The sequence below is a fragment of the Thunnus thynnus genome, chromosome 14 (genome assembly GCF_963924715.1).
Source record: "Thunnus thynnus chromosome 14, fThuThy2.1, whole genome shotgun sequence".
NCBI classification, from domain to species: Eukaryota; Metazoa; Chordata; class Actinopteri; order Scombriformes; family Scombridae; genus Thunnus; species Thunnus thynnus.
The window spans coordinates 3610091-3627246 of record NC_089530.1 but is presented as its reverse complement, the minus strand read 5'-3'; the positions used below and the strand labels follow the sequence as shown (position 1 = coordinate 3627246).

The 17156-nt window shown below is 39.5% G+C and overlaps 1 protein-coding gene across 4 annotated transcripts in view; it reads right to left on the bottom strand.

Moving 5' to 3' along the window:
- Positions 1 to 619: 619 nt before the first annotated feature.
- The window catches only part of ccdc85a (coiled-coil domain containing 85A), a 44535-nt gene continuing 27998 nt past the window's right edge, over positions 620 to 17156 (bottom strand). The window contains exons 3-5 of one of the 4 annotated variants that reach the window (XR_010931269.1): positions 9602 to 9763; positions 9345 to 9402; positions 4964 to 4988 (exon numbers count right to left, since the gene is read on the bottom strand). Coding sequence is in view for 1 of the 4 variants with exons in the window: in XM_067609356.1 (XP_067465457.1) it covers positions 4973 to 4988; positions 9345 to 9402 (74 nt within the window). In the remaining 3 variants the exon portion in view is untranslated. Of the gene's footprint in view, positions 4989 to 9344; positions 9403 to 9601; positions 9764 to 17156 lie in introns of all 4 variants that reach the window. The other 3 variants (XR_010931270.1, XM_067609356.1, XR_010931271.1) reach the window with 3 other exon arrangements.

The following is a 17156-nucleotide window of genomic DNA, read 5'->3' as shown; positions in this document are numbered from 1 at the left end:
TTTTCACAGTTTTCTCTAGCCAGAGCTCAGATCAACAGAAATGTAAAAGCAACAGTTTGTGGTTTCCTTGAACAAAAGCCAGGTGCAGTGACTGTGTATAGCTTCCCAGAGTCTGGTTTTCCCAGTCGTCGTAGTGACTGTATGGATAAACTGTTGTTTACTGTTGTTCACTGAACAGAAACCAACTAAGCATAGTTCCCAAAATGTTGAACTATTACTTATAGAATGATTTCCTACATCAACATACAATCTACAGTGTATATTCCTGTGTGTGTAGCCAATAAATGCATAAAGACACTTTCAGCAGAGGAGTCGTTTTTACATAAAGACACTTTATTAGTTTCTGCATACGTCTCTGGATATAATAATTAGTTATATAATACCAAGAAGTCAAAAATAATAACTGTAGTTATATATTTATAAAACTAAGCAGATATACTACTCTTGACTTTTTAAAAACATAAAGGTCTTTGATAATATATTATAATTCCTGTCTTGTTGTATCTGTCATCAAATCTAAAAAAAACCCTCACAAGGTAAAGAGGTTATACATTATGGGTTGGGGATAAACGTATATGTGTGTATGTTGTGAGTCACTGTGTGTATGCATTCCAACACATCAAATCATCCAGTTTTATTTGGACAACAAATCTTGATTATTTCTCCACATGGTAGTAAAGATCCCGCTAACACTGGCATAAATAACCCCCATATCCTGGTGGAGACAGGCATCCCCTCACACTAATCCTGCTGAAACTGAGCTTCCTGTCATGAAACACACAGGCAGCAGTGGATCTCTGATGGAAGGCTTTGAACACATTTCTGACACAAACCTCAAGTTCTGCTTTGCTAAGTCAGGAAGTCATTTTTTAACTGTTGACCTTGGATTTGTTTCATTTGTGCTCTCAGTGAGTTCCTTTTCCTCTGTGAAAGCAATGCACAAAGCACAGAATTTGGAGGGTGTGTGTATGTGAGAACATTTATTCATTAAATCCAAGGTCTCCACATACTCCCATCCAATAAAAGTAGGGCTTTAGTTCTGTCATCAACTCAAAAGATGCTTCTATGACTTAGAAACCTTAGAGCCAGTGGGATACCAGAAGTTGAAAATGAATAGTTTTTATATTGAAATTGGGATTCGAACAAGATCAGTTTATATTTATTTTATTTACTATAATTTTCCACATGAAGCCATTCATCGGCTATAATGATAACTGTTGTTGGTACATTCACTCAGCTGCAGCTAATTAAAGGGGATCTATTATGCTAATTTCCAGCTGTATATTTTTACTCTGGGACTCCACTAGAGTAGCTTTGCATGATTCATGATTCAAAAAACTCCTTATTTATCTTATACTGGCCTTTTATGCAGCCCCTCAGTTCAGCCTCTGTCTCTAACAAGCAGTCTTAGCTCCTGTCTCTTTAAGGTCCCCCTCGACATGAGCCCACTCTGTTCTGATTGGCTAGTTTTCTGGATGCAAACCCAACATTTCCTGCTTTACTGCTTGAAATTAAAAGCTATTAAATGACTAAATAATGGGAATAATTTTTATTGTGAAGAATTTACAGGAAATGAAACATGTTCCTCACTGAATTAGCAGAGCAACACAACAACATATGGAGGTATTTGGAGCTCTTTGTTGAGCAGTTAGAAATAATGCAGTGAGGAATAGTACAAGCAGAAACAGCTACAGTGATGATGAAGCGCTGCAGACGACCAGCACACCTCCAACAGGTAAACTTCGCCTTGCTGTCGAGCTGGCACACTCACAGTATGCCAGCTTGACTCGAGTCATGGCTCAGCGTGACTACCCCCACAGTAATGGCAAAATGCCATAATGTTAGCAGAGTGGAGCAGTGAACTTGCGCTCTGTGCATGGAGCAGATCAGAGACCACATAAAGAAATCCGTCAAGAGCCGACATTGGCTTGGGCTGAGAGTATAAAAAAAACGTTGGAAACCGAGTGTTCAGAGTAGTCTGAGGCCGGTGCTTTTTGCTCACAGGGATTACTTCTACATATATTAACCTCATTGTTTGACTCTTTGACCATGTTCAATATGAACATCTGACATTGTAATATTATATATATGATTGAAAATAAGGAAAAGTATAATAGGTCCCCTTTAATGAAATTTTTTTAAACCTGCCAAACAAAAGAGATGCATTCCATTAAATGTTGAATTTTACTTGGCCAAATGGGTTTTGTGGAAGAAGAAACACCTCTCCTTTATTGTGTGAAAAATGGTTATGGTTGTTCTGTGTCTTTTTGCTGCTCATAAAAGATCAACAGAGTGGTGAGTCTTTTTCTACTGTTGGTGATGGCCTGATGTCAATTTTAGACTTGCTAACTGGTAGCTCTACAGTAAACAAGAGTAAATGACAGCTGGTGGACAGAGTTGTCAGAGTCTCCCTTCAAACTTTTATGCATATCATTTTGTTTTAAGCTTGTCACTTTAAAAGCTCAGAACGAGACCTCCAGGGTAAGTGTGAGGTAGCTCATCCTGTAAGTCTGTGAAGCTAATGTTAGCTTAAGCAGCTACAGTGCAGAGCTGTGAACATTTTCGTAAGGGGTCAATATCAAAATATTGCCAGAAGTAACAATTTATATAAATATAATGCTACTCTTGAAGTGGAATTGTATTAAAAGGGAAAGTACACCACCAATGTAATATACTGATAAATGTGAGCTATAGCCTACTGTTCAGTTTTTCTTTAGGGCATTAGCCAAGTGTACTCAGAAGTTGACTTTTATCTGACTTACGGCAAGTCAGATAAACATGATGGGAGGAACTTGATAGTAACTCTATCATTTTATCTGAATCAATTAATGTGGAAACAAGATAATATATTGTGTAAAACTATGAAAACCACAAATATAGGCCTGTAATAATAAAAAATAATTTCAAATTCAATTGCAAAAAGTGGCAAATAGATGTTTTACTGAAACTGTTGAGCCCTAATCTAAGGTTAGCTCTCCATATTTAATATATTATCAGAACTCTTTCCCACTATAGACTCATAAAAGAAAATATGATTAAGTGATTTCAAACCTTGAGTTGTTAAAAATATTGAAAAAATTGAAAATAGTGTTGAAAGTTAATATCCACTGTACAACCCACGTCCTTTCCTAGTCTCTCTGTGTCAACTCTTCATCTCTTTAACATGCTGTAATAACATGCTGAAGGCATGTTGTCCGTGACCAGATACTGTACCTGGGAGTGTGGAAAATGACAAGCACACACACAGGCACCATATATATGACTAAACGCTGACACAAGGTTTAGAATACTATAACACTGTCGGTATAGGAATAGACCTTGACACAAAAGCTGAACGAGGAGCAGAAAATTAGCAAACCTTTTCTTCTCCTCTGAACATGAACATATTTATATCCCCCCTCTATTTGTTCTCTCTGCAACCCTTTAAATTACAGCATCCTGGCTAAATGCCTCATAACTACACTGGAACAAAAATTCACACAGAAGCTACACATACTTCCAAATATGGCAACTGGAACTTGTTTGCTTCTCTGTTAGCTTATTTTCTTCAGACAGGAGGTAAATGCTAGCTGTGCTGGTAACTGCTGTGTCAAATTTGAGCAATTTATATTAACTGTGCAATTGTAATTTCAAACTGATTGTATGCTGAAAGAAGAAAATTGTTTGCCAGACAGGGTCTTAAAAGGATAATTACTTTATTATGTAGTTTTGGCCAGCATTCTTATCCATAACACTATACTCCCCTTGTTGGGGTTTAAGCAAACCAGCCAAATTACGTAAGGCAGAATTTAGATTTTTTTAAACAGTAATAAGTCTGAGGCTGCAACAAATAATTTTTATTATTGATTAATCTGTCAATTATTTTCTAAAGTAATCATTGGATCTGTAAAATGTCAGAAAATGGTGACAAATATCCCATCCAATTTCCCAAAACCCAAGGTGACATCCTCAAATGTCTAGCTTTGTTGGACAGTCGCAACAGTTTGAAATCCACTGATATTCAGTTTGCAGCAATAGGAGGACTGAGGAAACCAGGAAAAAGTTGGGACAAGGAATTTTGGCATTTTATTAAATCAATACTCAAAATGAGTGATGGTGATGCCACATTTTTGCTGAATAATTTTCAGTTGATCAACTATGCGACTAATAGTTGCAGCTTTAGATGAATGCAAGAACAGGAACACGTGGGAGTGACACTAAACTCCAAACCACATAGATGGACTTTGTTGTGGCAATGTCCCATATCTCAGCAATTACTTTGGTGAGTACAGTAATATTATAACTGCTAAGAATGCTGGCCAAAACTATGAAAATAAGACTCAAGTTGTATTAAACTGAAACTATTCTTTTGTATATCTAATGAAACGTTTCCTTTAAAGTTAAAATGACTAAGTAACAGCTTTTGTGCTTTATTTCAGGTCCACAATGACTTTGTAAAAGCAGTTACTATTATCATATGTTGAGTATTAAGTTTTAAAATGATCACTGGCATTGTGATTTTGCAGAGAAGGGGCTGTAACCTCCAGTCTTACTCTTCCATATACAGCATCTCTCTTCCAGAAGGTCACTGTCTTTCCAAAGAGGTAGGACTATTTTGTTGGCAACACAAAGATTCTCAGCTGTCTTAATATTTTTCCCTCTCTTCATTTTGGCAATGCAGGAATGAGCCTCTGTCCATTAGAACAATGACATTCAGTCTTTTCTGGCAGTCCACAGGAAATGCATAGCAGCAGCAGCAGACAGGGCAAAGAGAGTGTTCAAGTGTTTCCAGTGTTATGCCACTTTGTTGCCTTGTTTCACTCATCTGCTCCCTCGCCCTTCATTGCTTGATTTTGAATTTCATGATCATTTATCCACCGAGTTATGCATCGATCCACTTGTTCTTCCATCCACCCATCTGCTAATAACCTTCCTTATCTCTCTTTAGGGTGTGTGTTGTTGCAGCAGCATCTGATCAAGAGGCATGTCATGGTCAGGAGGCATCAAAGCTGGAAGACAAGAGGGAAACAGTGCAATTACTGCATGTGTTTATGCATGTATATATGTATGTATATGTGTTTTTATATGTGTGTATGCAGATCCTGTGCTCAGCAGCATGCAGGGATCTGCCCTCTCCAGGTAAAGTTGGAGACTGATTTATTCACCCATTAAGTACTGCTTTATCATTAAATATTAACTCAGCACCATCACTCACCCTGCGGCCAATGCATTAAAGCAGGGGTCACACCAGGGTGACCTCTCATAAAGACACACATATGCGAAGAGTCTTGTCCTTTACTGCCATGGATGTATTAAGACAGCTGGATATGGCGCTGCCACTCAGCCTTGCTGCCAAGTTTTTATTTATAGATTATTTTTTGGGCATTTTTGCCAGTGGCAGACAGGAAACAAGGGGAGAGATAGGTATGACCAATGGTGATTCTAGGGGGTGGCCTGGGGTGACCACAGCCCCCCCCCCCCTGAAATTTCACTGGCCATCCAAATGGACACCACACATCTGATAGGTTTTTGGTCAAGTTCATCAACACAATAAGGCAGGACAAACACAATCAATGATGACAGATGATCAGCTGATATAGGGACAGTTTACCATTTCTTTCTGTATACTATAGTAATGGTATGACTGAGGCAGTTAGAGCTGATCTCTAGGCAGCAGACTTTTGACCATGACTCAGAAAAAAGCAGGTCTCAAAATTGGAAGTACATGCTGGCCATCAGGACTCAGGACTCTGGTCACAGTGACCATAAGCTGAGCTAACGGTTTCCATTAATCCATTTTTTATGTGCATTTTGAAGTATCGCATTAAAAAAGCTTTATGGAAACACCAAAATTCAAAAAAACTTCCTCAATTTTGCAAGAAAATTTTTATGCTTGCTTGAGGTGGATTGTGGAAATGTCAAAAGAGTTTATGCACAAAATAGGTAATGGAAATGCATTTGTTGAATAAATAATGACATAGCGAACATTTAACTCGCATGACTGATCAGCTGTTTCCGCTCTTAGCATCTTCCGGCATCTCCAGATAGCATGAAGCATAGCCAATACTAGCTGACATGAAAGAACAATTACTTGCCCAATTGAAACAAATTCCTGCTCTCCATTTTTCTCTCATCAAGGCAATATAAGAATTTGTTTTGTTTCCAGTTGGCAACCACTACTTCTACGCTGATTACTGGCGGATTATTTAAGCCTATACCGCCATCTTCTGATGAAACTATCCGTTGCATAGCTTAGATTATTTGCAACAGCTTAAAATTCTCTTGTGAATCTAATGGAAACATGGCTAATGATATGAATAATAGCTGACAACCGTTTTAAATATGTTTCGGTAAAATAAGTTTAATGAGACTGTTATGGTGACAAAATAGAGTAAACTCCAGTAAGTGTTGTGGACGTTGGTTTGGGGTTGCACACAATGTGAATTTGAATGTACATGTGGGGCCAGGATGTGTGTATACGCTGGAAGCATTAGCGTTTTGTGCTAGTGATTAGCATTAGCGATTAGCATATGTAATTCACAGACTAATGTGTGTTAATAGATAGCATTAACAGCCATTTTGAGACAACAAAGCCTGTGAAATGTTTAGTTTATCTACACCCACCACAGTAAGTTTGTTCAGTTTAGTTTAATAGCATTTCACTGTGTCATGTAGATAACGTTATCTGTAGGGGTGTGCCCGAATACAAAAACGTTATTCGGCAAAGCACAAATAGTGGGTTTTTTACGAACATTTATTTCATACAAATATTTTAAAAATTATTTGTTTTTGGGAAGAAAAAAAAAAGGTAATACCAGCGTGCAGGTCGGTTACATTGCTATCTCAGTCTCTCTCCTCTGTTCCGCTGTTACGTCAATCAGCAGGTCTCAACTAGGGGGGCCACATCCACCTGCTACTTTACAAACATTTCCTTATTTGGACAACATTTCAAGAGTTGGGGGTGTTCCCCAGAGATGAATCTGAGCTACTGACACAAGCAAAGTGCTCTCAAGGGACTCTCCATAACCTGTTGTTCCATTTCTCCTTTCCACACAGTTAGGTTGTAAAAAATAGATAATAAATAAAAACTGCAAAACAAGAATTGTCTTTGAAGTTCTTCTCTACGCATTACACACTGTGCTGTCTCTGTGTTATGAGTGTATAAATAAGTATAAATAACCACTGCTTCCCAGAGACTATCTATCTGTGCATTGGTAAGCAATGTGATGTACTGAACATCTGTATTTACACATTTTGATCACCTGCCCTTCATTAAGGTGCGCTACGCCATGGCCACTCCACACTAGCTCTGTCCCATCTTGGCCACCCCAGTCACTATGTCCTGGATACATCACTGGGTATGACGTGCAACACAGCACCCTGGCTGGAATCAAACCAGGGACATTGTGCTTAAGTGGCATGCGCAGCAACCATTCAGCTACCAGGGTGCTCCAGCCTTGCTGCCAATTTTTCCCAGTGGCTACTTTTGAGCATTGCAGTGAAAAATCCCCTGCGGCCTTACAAGCATTTCCCCATACACCACCATTATAAAAGAGATGTCTGTCTCAATGTAAAGTATATGGGCCAAGCAGGAATTGTGGGTGGGCAAGAAAAACACACCTGTGCTATTCAGTGGGCTGCACAGTACAGAACTAAACCTGGAAATTCAAAAAGAAAATTGGCTTATGCTTATGCATAATTAGAGTGAATAGCCACCTTTGGGCCCGTTATCGTTCCTATAATACATCCAAATTTTACTGCAAGCTACCTTCACCAGGTGTGCCCCATCTTGCCCCAAAAATTGCTCCATGTGTCCATAGTAACCACTGAGGCCATAATCTCAGTATTGTATCTGGGGAATTTGGAGGAGTTAAAAACCTTAGGATGAGTTTATATTCTAATACTAATGCACATAAATTACACACATTTAATTTTTTAAGGCTGTTTCTAATTAGTTTTTAGAGTCAATATTCCTGTCTGCATCACTTCACCAGAATTATATTCATGTCATTGTGGAAATAGCTTTAAGACAGCATTTAGACCAACATGTAGAGAGGTACATTTTATAGAAAATATATTTTACATATTCTGTGTTCTCCTACAGCCAGCCATGCTAGCAGCTTTATGAAGCTGCACTTGGCACATTGGTGCACTGAGCTAAATGCTAACATCAGCATGCAAACATGCTCACAGTAACAATCTTGCTGATGTTTAATGTAATTAAATATAGTGTTAGCATGCTAACATTTGCTTATTAGTACTAAACACAAAGCACAGTTAAGGCTGATGGGGAAGTCATTACTTTTGCAGAAATTAATCATAAATAAAAGTATTGGACAAATTGAAATTTGACTGATGATGGCACTAGATGAAAAGTCAGTAGCTCATCAAAGTTGTTACAATTCATCCTGAAGGGAACATGAATGTGTGTAGTTAAGTGAGAGACTCATTTCAGTTGTTGATACATGTCACTAAAAAACAAAAATGTCAACTTCATGGTGGCACTAGGAAAAAATTAAGGAGATCACCAAAGGATGAACCAATGAAACTACAAAGCAGTCCATTCTTGAGATCTGCACTACTCATTTTTTATTACAGCAAAGGAGCACTCCACCAATTTTGAACACACAAAGGTCAATTTATTAGTCATGGTTTTCCATCATGCTACATGCAGATTTCCCACATCTCCCACAAATCAGGTAGCATACTGTTAGATAAAGGATTATTTAAACTCTTTTCAGCATTAATGTCCATAAATAATAAATAAAATAATCATTTCAAATAGAAAATGCAAATACTGTACCTCAAAAGGATAGGCTACACATAATTTCAATTCAAATTCCTACAGGTAAAAGCAGTGGAAAATCTGGATGAAAAAACCTGTAAGCTTTTAACAAGTCCTGTTTGACATTCTACTGGCTAAAATACCTTAACCTGAGTCATCAGCTTGGAACTGGTTTCAAAGGGACAGATTATTATTGCATTTAATAAACATGACCTCACTTTCAGAAACAACTGTTTAATTAAATACAGAACTTTGCTGATTAAAACACGATATTAACACTTTTATCAAACTCCAAAATGGGCTGATTACATTATCATAATAGTAACAAAACATAATAGTGCAGGATGCACACACTGTGTGTTAGGAGTCACACATGCACATGCACTGGCGTCTGCATGGCTGAGCTGTACTAATCACACACAGACGCGCATACATACACACATGTGGGACTATTAGTAAATAATTACATGAGTGTATGTACGTGCGTCTTGTTGTCCGTGACTCATTCCACCCCCCACAGTGTGTGTGTGTGTGTGTGTGTATGTGTGTGTGTGTGTGTGTGTGTATGCATGTGACTCACCTGTCCCAAAGCTTTACACTCCTACAGGAGTTGGTGCAGCAACCAGCAGATATCAGAGCTGCAAAAGATATCAATAGAAATAGTCAATGATCCAATCGATGGCACCACTCATAGCCATGTATGTGCGTGTGTGTACATGCATGTGTGAGAAAGTATTTGTATGTGACTTTCAACCACTAGCTGGTGGCTAGGCAGTCTTTTAATGAGCCAGATTTCTGCTAGTTATTCCAAACCAACACACACACACAGTGTAACACCTCACTCTGAACTGCTTCTGACTCTTTTCCTGTCAATCCCCCTTGATTCCTGTCATGGATGGGCAGGCACTGGCTCCACTTCCTGTTACTCATCATCCTCCCCTCTGCTTTCTTTTTGGGACAGTTACCATTGATATGTCAGTCTGCCTGAACTTGTTTCAGCTGCAAACATAAAATCTTATGCATTAGTGGAAGAGAGGAGCTTCACTGTCAGTTACAAACATTGATAGGCTTCATCTATGCTGTATATATATATATATATATATATATATATATATATGTATATACACTCTTAGGACAACTCTTGTATGCTGACAAGAAAAAGTGGCTGCTGGTTTTCCCTCTGTTCGGTGACCATTTCTGTATCTCAGCAGCACACCTCCAGCTGACTGACGTGGCAGTCGGTAAGAAACATAGCCAGTCACGCCAAACACTGTCACTGTCTACCACACACATAATTACACTGATTTATGAAAAGAGAAGCTGTAATCTAAATTGCTGGAGAATTCTGCTCTGCTTCACTGCCAGCAGCTCTTTTGTTGAAGCAGCAGAGGAACAGTGTCTGAGACAAGGATGTCGGCTCGGTTTGATCAGGTAAGATTACGTTGACATTATCAAACTGCTCGGCAATCTACACATCACATAAACATTTATTAATTGGATTTATACATCAGACAAAGTTGTGATATTACAACATCTCATAACAAACATCGGGCGTGTCAAGGTACAGTATAGGGGTGAGCCAAGAACTCAGATTTTGCAATAAATGTTTTTTGGGGCAAAAGGAGGCTGTTTGTCGAGTGTTGGGGATTAATATCTGAAATCAGAAAAACAAGCTCCAAGTGTGACAACAGCCTGAGGAAGAAGCCAAGGACAGTCTGATGACATGTTTTAATATCACAGAGAAGAAGATCAACTCAAAGCACACTTTCTCTCTCTCTCTCTCTCTCTCTCAGTGACACACAGGATACACATTGCTCTGTTAGACCATCAACCTGAAAATACATCCACAAAAAATCCACAACAAAAATCAGATTGTAGTACAGTCATCAGCTGATCAGCTGATCCATGCATAGTAGTAGCCTAAATTGGATCAGAGCTCAGTACTGATTAATATCAGATTATGATAAATGAAAAAAAAAAGCTGTTTAACAAATTTAAAAAGCCCTTTATGTAGCTCTAAAAAAGCTCTTTATGTAAGAGGAGCAGATAACAAAAAGTACAAACACTCTCCAAAACATCATCAGTATCAAATCTATCATTAAACAAAACCTCCAAATCTTCACAACAGTCCAGAAAGAAAACAACCTCCTAATTTTCACCTAATGGATTCAAATTCAGCAACTGTTAAAACTTCTGCCTAAAGTATTTTACTATGGAAACATCATTAAAAACACTGTGGCACACTGCAGTCTTTAAACTTTTAAAATTTTAAACTTTGCCACCCTTAAATCCACATGTAGGTGAGCAAAATATCCAAAACTTCACAGAGAAAAGTCTGCAAAGAATAGAACTGCCTATCTTCATCAGGTGGCTCAAAATTTGGCAACTGTCAGACTGTCTACCTACAGTATTGTACAGTTATATTTACAGACTAATCATCCAAAACACAGCCGCGAGCCTCTTGTGTTTCACCTGTCTGGGTCGTAAGTGTGGGGGCGGTGCAGCTGTAGTACAGTGAGACTGTGATCAAATTACTGCTCTTCTAGGGAGTTGACGTATGTCCGCAATGGGAAAATAGGACAGTGCTGCATCCTGACACGTCAATTCGCTGTGCAGGCTTACATAGAAAACAATGGATGCGTGTGTTTTGACGCACATCATATATGTGTTACCCTTGAATGACAGCATCAGCTCGCTGGTGGATGCAACTTTGAGAGCAAAAATCTTCAGCGCTCCACCGGAGAAAAAAAAACAGCACCGATACTGCTGAGAAACACTAAAGGACATAAAGAAATACTGTTTAACAACTGAGACTCTTGGGGGTTTTTTTGCGTGCCTCACAGAGGAGCAGGCTTGATGATGAGTTGGATTTTTGGGGCTAAACAAGTGATGAAGACCATGTAAAATGCTAGAAAGTGCTCTCTCTTTCTCTGTCTCTGTCTATTTTGTATTCATATTAGTGGTTTTATCCTCCATCTTGGTTTTAATCTATTACATCACTATAATATTATAGTGTCCAAATCAAAATGCTCTCCAGATAACAGGGGGCAGATTTGTCTGCTGCATATTCGCCCTGCAGCAGTCAAAGCTGGACAGTGTAGGTGGTATATTCATAACACACACACACACATCAAGTTTACCACATCCAGCATAAACGGGAGAACACACACATTGCTGCAGCATTATTGGCTGCTTCCGCCAGCTTACCACGGTGACACAGTACAACTTGATGTGAGCATGTGGCAGAGCAGCTGTGAAGAGGAAGAGAAGCTGACCACTGACTGTGATCATTTATCAACCCTCAAACACACTTCAACCCGTCTGTGTGTGTGTGTGTGCGTGTGTGTTTGAAGGTGGTGAATATTCTAATTAAAGCCAAACACAGACATTTCTTTGGATCAACCAGTGCTACTCCACCTCTCTCTCTCTCTCTCTCTCTCTCTCTCTCTCTCTCTCATACACTCATACTGCCCTCGTTCTCATGTTGACCTGCTTACGCCTCTGGTTGTGTCCCAGTGGTCCAGGCTGTCAGAGAAACACACACACACAAACACACACACACACACACACACACACATACACACAGAGGGAAGGACAGGCCTCTGGGCTGGTTCACAGCTGTGTGCTCTGCTTCGCTTCAATGCACCTCACTGTGTGTGTCAGAGAGAATGATGGACGGAGGAAAGGAGGGATATGAAGAGTATGTCAGGAAGAAAGAGAGAAGAATAGTCAGTGTGTGTGTGTTATTTTCCAGCATTTTATTCTGCAATTTTGTTTTTGTTTTGTTATTGAAGAAAGCCGGAATAGAAAGAACAGAAATGAAGGATCTCTTTGAACGAGAGAACTGGCCGTCAGTCCACCATCAAAGGGTGCACACACACACACACACACACACACACACACACACATAATTGGTGTTGGTAGAGAGCAGCTGCTTTTCAGAATTTAAACAAAGTCTAATTTCTGTGGTGCACAATCAGAACCACCCACGCTGCTGCTACACACAAACATACACACACACACACACACACACACAGACAAGGTGAATATGCTGCATTTATTTGAATACATAACACATAAAGCAGGCTTGGAGCCGACACCTGGGCGCTTGTGTTTCAGTGTGTGCACAGTTCTACAAAGGAGTTTTAAATACATGTGTGTGTGGTGTTTGCATGTGTATGTGTGGGTGTGGTGGTCAGTGTACTAGAATATAAGCTCCATTAATATGCAAAATGTTCCTGTGTTGAAATAATAGGGAGAAAAAAAATGGCTTCAAAGCTGACTGGAGATGAATTGCCAGGGAAGCAGCTGTTGGCCTAGTTAGCAGGCCTGTCCTTAACACAGGACCTCTGATCACACACACACACACACACACACACACAGCCTTATATTACACAAGCTTGTGCACGCTCACACATGTTTACACAAATAGCCCATACTTGCACACACCAACACAAGCTGCCAGCTTCAGCCTAACTTTGCCAGAGACCTTCCCTGACCTCCCGGACTGTCTCAAATCGTGTGTGTGTTATTATGCATGTATGCATGCTTTCATTTGTTCATCTGGGCCCGTGTGTGTGTGTGTGTGTGTGTGTGTGTGTGTGTGTGTGTGTGTGTGTGTGTCCCTGATCTTGCTGTACTGTACCATCCTATAATCCACCAGGCCCTCTGGTCAAGACTTAATGACTTTCCTGCCAACTATTCTAAGGCTCCACCACCTTCTGGACCTACTTCCTCATAAGAATGGAGGCCCCACATTACATATCATATACAGTAAACCTACAGCAGACAACATCTTTATGTGAAAATTCACCAGTTCTATCAGCCAACATCATGAAGTGAATGCCGTAAAAAAGAGAGAAGAGTCCTATTTCACCTAATTGAGATGCAGTGGATTCATTCTGTTTGGCCTAATTAATTCTGGTGTTAAGTATGGTTACTGCTGGGAAATGTATTCCATCCACAGGAAATGACAAATTATATTTTACATGCAAAATACAAAAGCAAATTAACATCAGTGAGCTACATCTGGATGGCTGAACTATGTCCCATCACCTGATGTCATTTCTGGCTAATAAAGTCCTTGGATAGCTATTTACACTTTAATAGCTTGGCGGCAACTCCAAGACCAGTCGGTCTATCTTAAAAACAAATCTGGATTCTCACATCATTTATATGGTCCTTAATTATACATCAGTGTTTGTAATAACAAAACTGAAAGCCAAATCAAGATAACACTTTGACTGTTGATGATGAATCAGTCAGATGAATGATGAATCAGCATTTTGTTTCCTAATAACTGAGTTGTTGTGTAGTGTTAGTGCCTGTATTCAAGGATCTGTAAGTCCTTTTATAGCAGGGTTTAATCTTCTGCTTTCACTTCTGTTTGTCAGGATGTCCTTTAGTTTGGATAACAGACTGTGCCTCTAAAAATATTTACAGAACAGTACATCTAAACACAGGAGGAAGTCAGACCTTACTTGTTCTGCCTCCTGGTTCAAATGTATTCATGTTCCTCCATCACCTGACACCTGGGCCGCCTCTGTGTGTTTCTCTTTCCTCCTTAAACTGCTTCTTTAAAACTTTCTCCTTGTTTTTCTTTCAACACCATTAACATGACATCCTGCAGTTCTCTCCTGATTCCTTCACTCACTCTGAAAAGAGTCTGACAGAGCATGAAGCAGAACTTTAACTTGTATGGTGTTAATTACAGTAATAGTGGACAAATGACACACAGTGGGAATACATCAGCAGTCAAGTTATCCAAACTATCAAGCTACAGTAACATTAATGTAAAGTAAAGCAGCAGCAGCAGCAGATAAACTGGATGGTTAAAATAACATGTCAATTTAACAAAGCACGGAGGGTTCGTTTATTTTAAACACCCACGTAGCAGGAGCTGGTGGTGGTTTGTTGGTCCTTGTTAACAGTAACAGCCGTATCTGGGTCTCAAACAAGCATACAAACAAAACAAAATGAGCGTCCCAGAGGCTACAACAGTAACTGCAGTAGGAAGCCGGTCTGAGCGAACAGCTGTAAAGTGATGAAAGTCTGCGTAAGTTACACTATTTCTGAATTTGAGAGATGGCTAAATGGCATCACACACACGCTTACGTGTAAAATTTTATTATAGGCTACACTCAAAACATTCAAGGCTTAAGCCCCAGCAAAATTACCTGGTGACACTGATGTGCATAACCTGTTTTTCTGAGTAACCTGGTTACTTAAGTACATGTAAATGCACTGATTGTCCTCATGCCCTCAAAAATCTGTGTCTTATCAAGGGCAAAAGATGTGACAAACATTTATTTTTTAAGCTTATGCCAAATGTGTCAAATGTACTTGCTGAATAAACAAAAATACAATAAAATACATAGTGAATATGTCTACTTGAACTTTTAAAGTGTGTTCAGGATGAATGTGAAGCAAGTTTTGGAGGCGGTGCAATCACATATACTGTCAATAAAAGCATGCAAGTGGAAGTAAACCGGCACACAATCGCTCTGGGCAATGTGAATTTAGGAAAACTTGTGTCCAACTCATGAATGTACAGTCAAGAAGAGAAACTGGGGGAAAGTAATAGTAAGAATAGGAGTTCTGAGGACGTCAGAGAGCAGTACTCTGCTAGCTAAGAGCTAAAAGTGTTGTCTGTAGGCTGCAGTCTATATATTGGTTGTTTGTTGCAAATAAACACAGACTGCAAGCAAGGTTAAAATATGCTTTACATTCAATCTGAACTCTATTGTCTGTGTGGCCCCGCCTGTCCACCTGGATGGAACAGCTGGTCAGGTCTAGCTGCCCCTTGACATCTTCAGAAAAACAATTTTCACAGCAGATGCATCAAAGTGTTTTGACGTATCACTAAGGGCTGCCTGTTCTTCTGGGTGCAATTAAGTTAGACATGCATTAAATGCATTAAATTCACTCAGGGGATCTACTGGTACCGTAGTGAGCGTCCTTAACCACAGTGAAATACAGTATAAAGAATGAGCAGGTAGGGTAATGAGCATAACATTTACCATACAGAGACATCCTGCTGTAATCTTCGTTGCTGCAAATGTTCACTCTGATATTTCAGATCTGATTCAGGCTCAAACATGTACGGATGGATTTGAGAAGTTGACATTTGGACTAAACAAAGAGAAAAAGTGAAACTGCTACTATAGTTTGTTTACATAGCCTCCAGAGCCGAAGGAAGCTTCCTGAAGTTGGCCAATCAGAACAGAGTGAGCTCATCGGGAGGGGGGCCTTAAAGAGACATGCTAAACGGCCTGTTTCAGACAGAGGCTTAACTGAGGGGCTGCATAAAGGGCCAGTTTAAGATAAATAAGGATTTTTTTGAACTGTGAATCATGCAAAGCTATTCTAGTGGAGTCCCACAATAAAATATAGAGCTGAAAATGAGCATAATAGGTCCCCTTTAAGAAAGAGTGGCTATAATACTAGCAGGTTGAACTGGTTCAAACCAAACATCACTGCTGTATGAACCTTCACACAAAGTTGCTGACATATGCATTAAAAGGTACATTTTATGCTGGAGTTTGAGAAAATGCATTGTAGTGAATACTGGAGTCCACAGAGGATACTGTGCATCAGCTCCACTCTCACTTTCCCTTATTAATCTGTCTTTTGCTGAATGTAAACTGCTCCTGACAAACTGCTCGCCTGTATCTCACTTCTCTTTATGTGGTAAGTACTAATAGGCTTGCTTGGATTAAGTTACACAGAGGTAAGAAAGTACCAGTGGAGCATAAACCACTGTATACCACACACACACACACACACACACACACACACACACACACACACACACCCAGTGAGCCTGTAGCAGGAAATTAGAGTGTTGTTCAGCCATGAGCATACCCCCACATAATGCATTCACTACATCGCTCTCTCTCACTCAATCTGCATTGATGCTACTGTCAAATTAATTGTCCCTAGGTAATATTCCCCTCCATTAGCAACAAAGCAACTGTGTTTCTGCAGGGTTTTCACAGACACACACATACACACATCCATACATACACACATGCGCAGTACAGCAGGCTGGATAGAACAGGATAGTGACAATTAATCAGGTGTAAATTTACTAAAAATAAATTGGTATCGGTAAGTGCCTAATAGCAAATGCACCTAACTATCTACTGTAATGATGGGGTTTTAGAGATGATGGTATGAATGTTACTCTCTTCCATGCTCTTCCACTGTATTGATTTGTCAGCGTATTTCATCCCTGCAAGCGATTGCAGTGATTCCATTGAAATGAACTGATTCTGTGAAAATGTGCTGTTTTAAGTGCTGGCGTGGCCAGGCCCTATGACTGGGTTTAGGTATAAGATTAAAATTAAAGATTTAAAGCTGTACTCTATTTTTAGCTTTGGGGCATGACAAC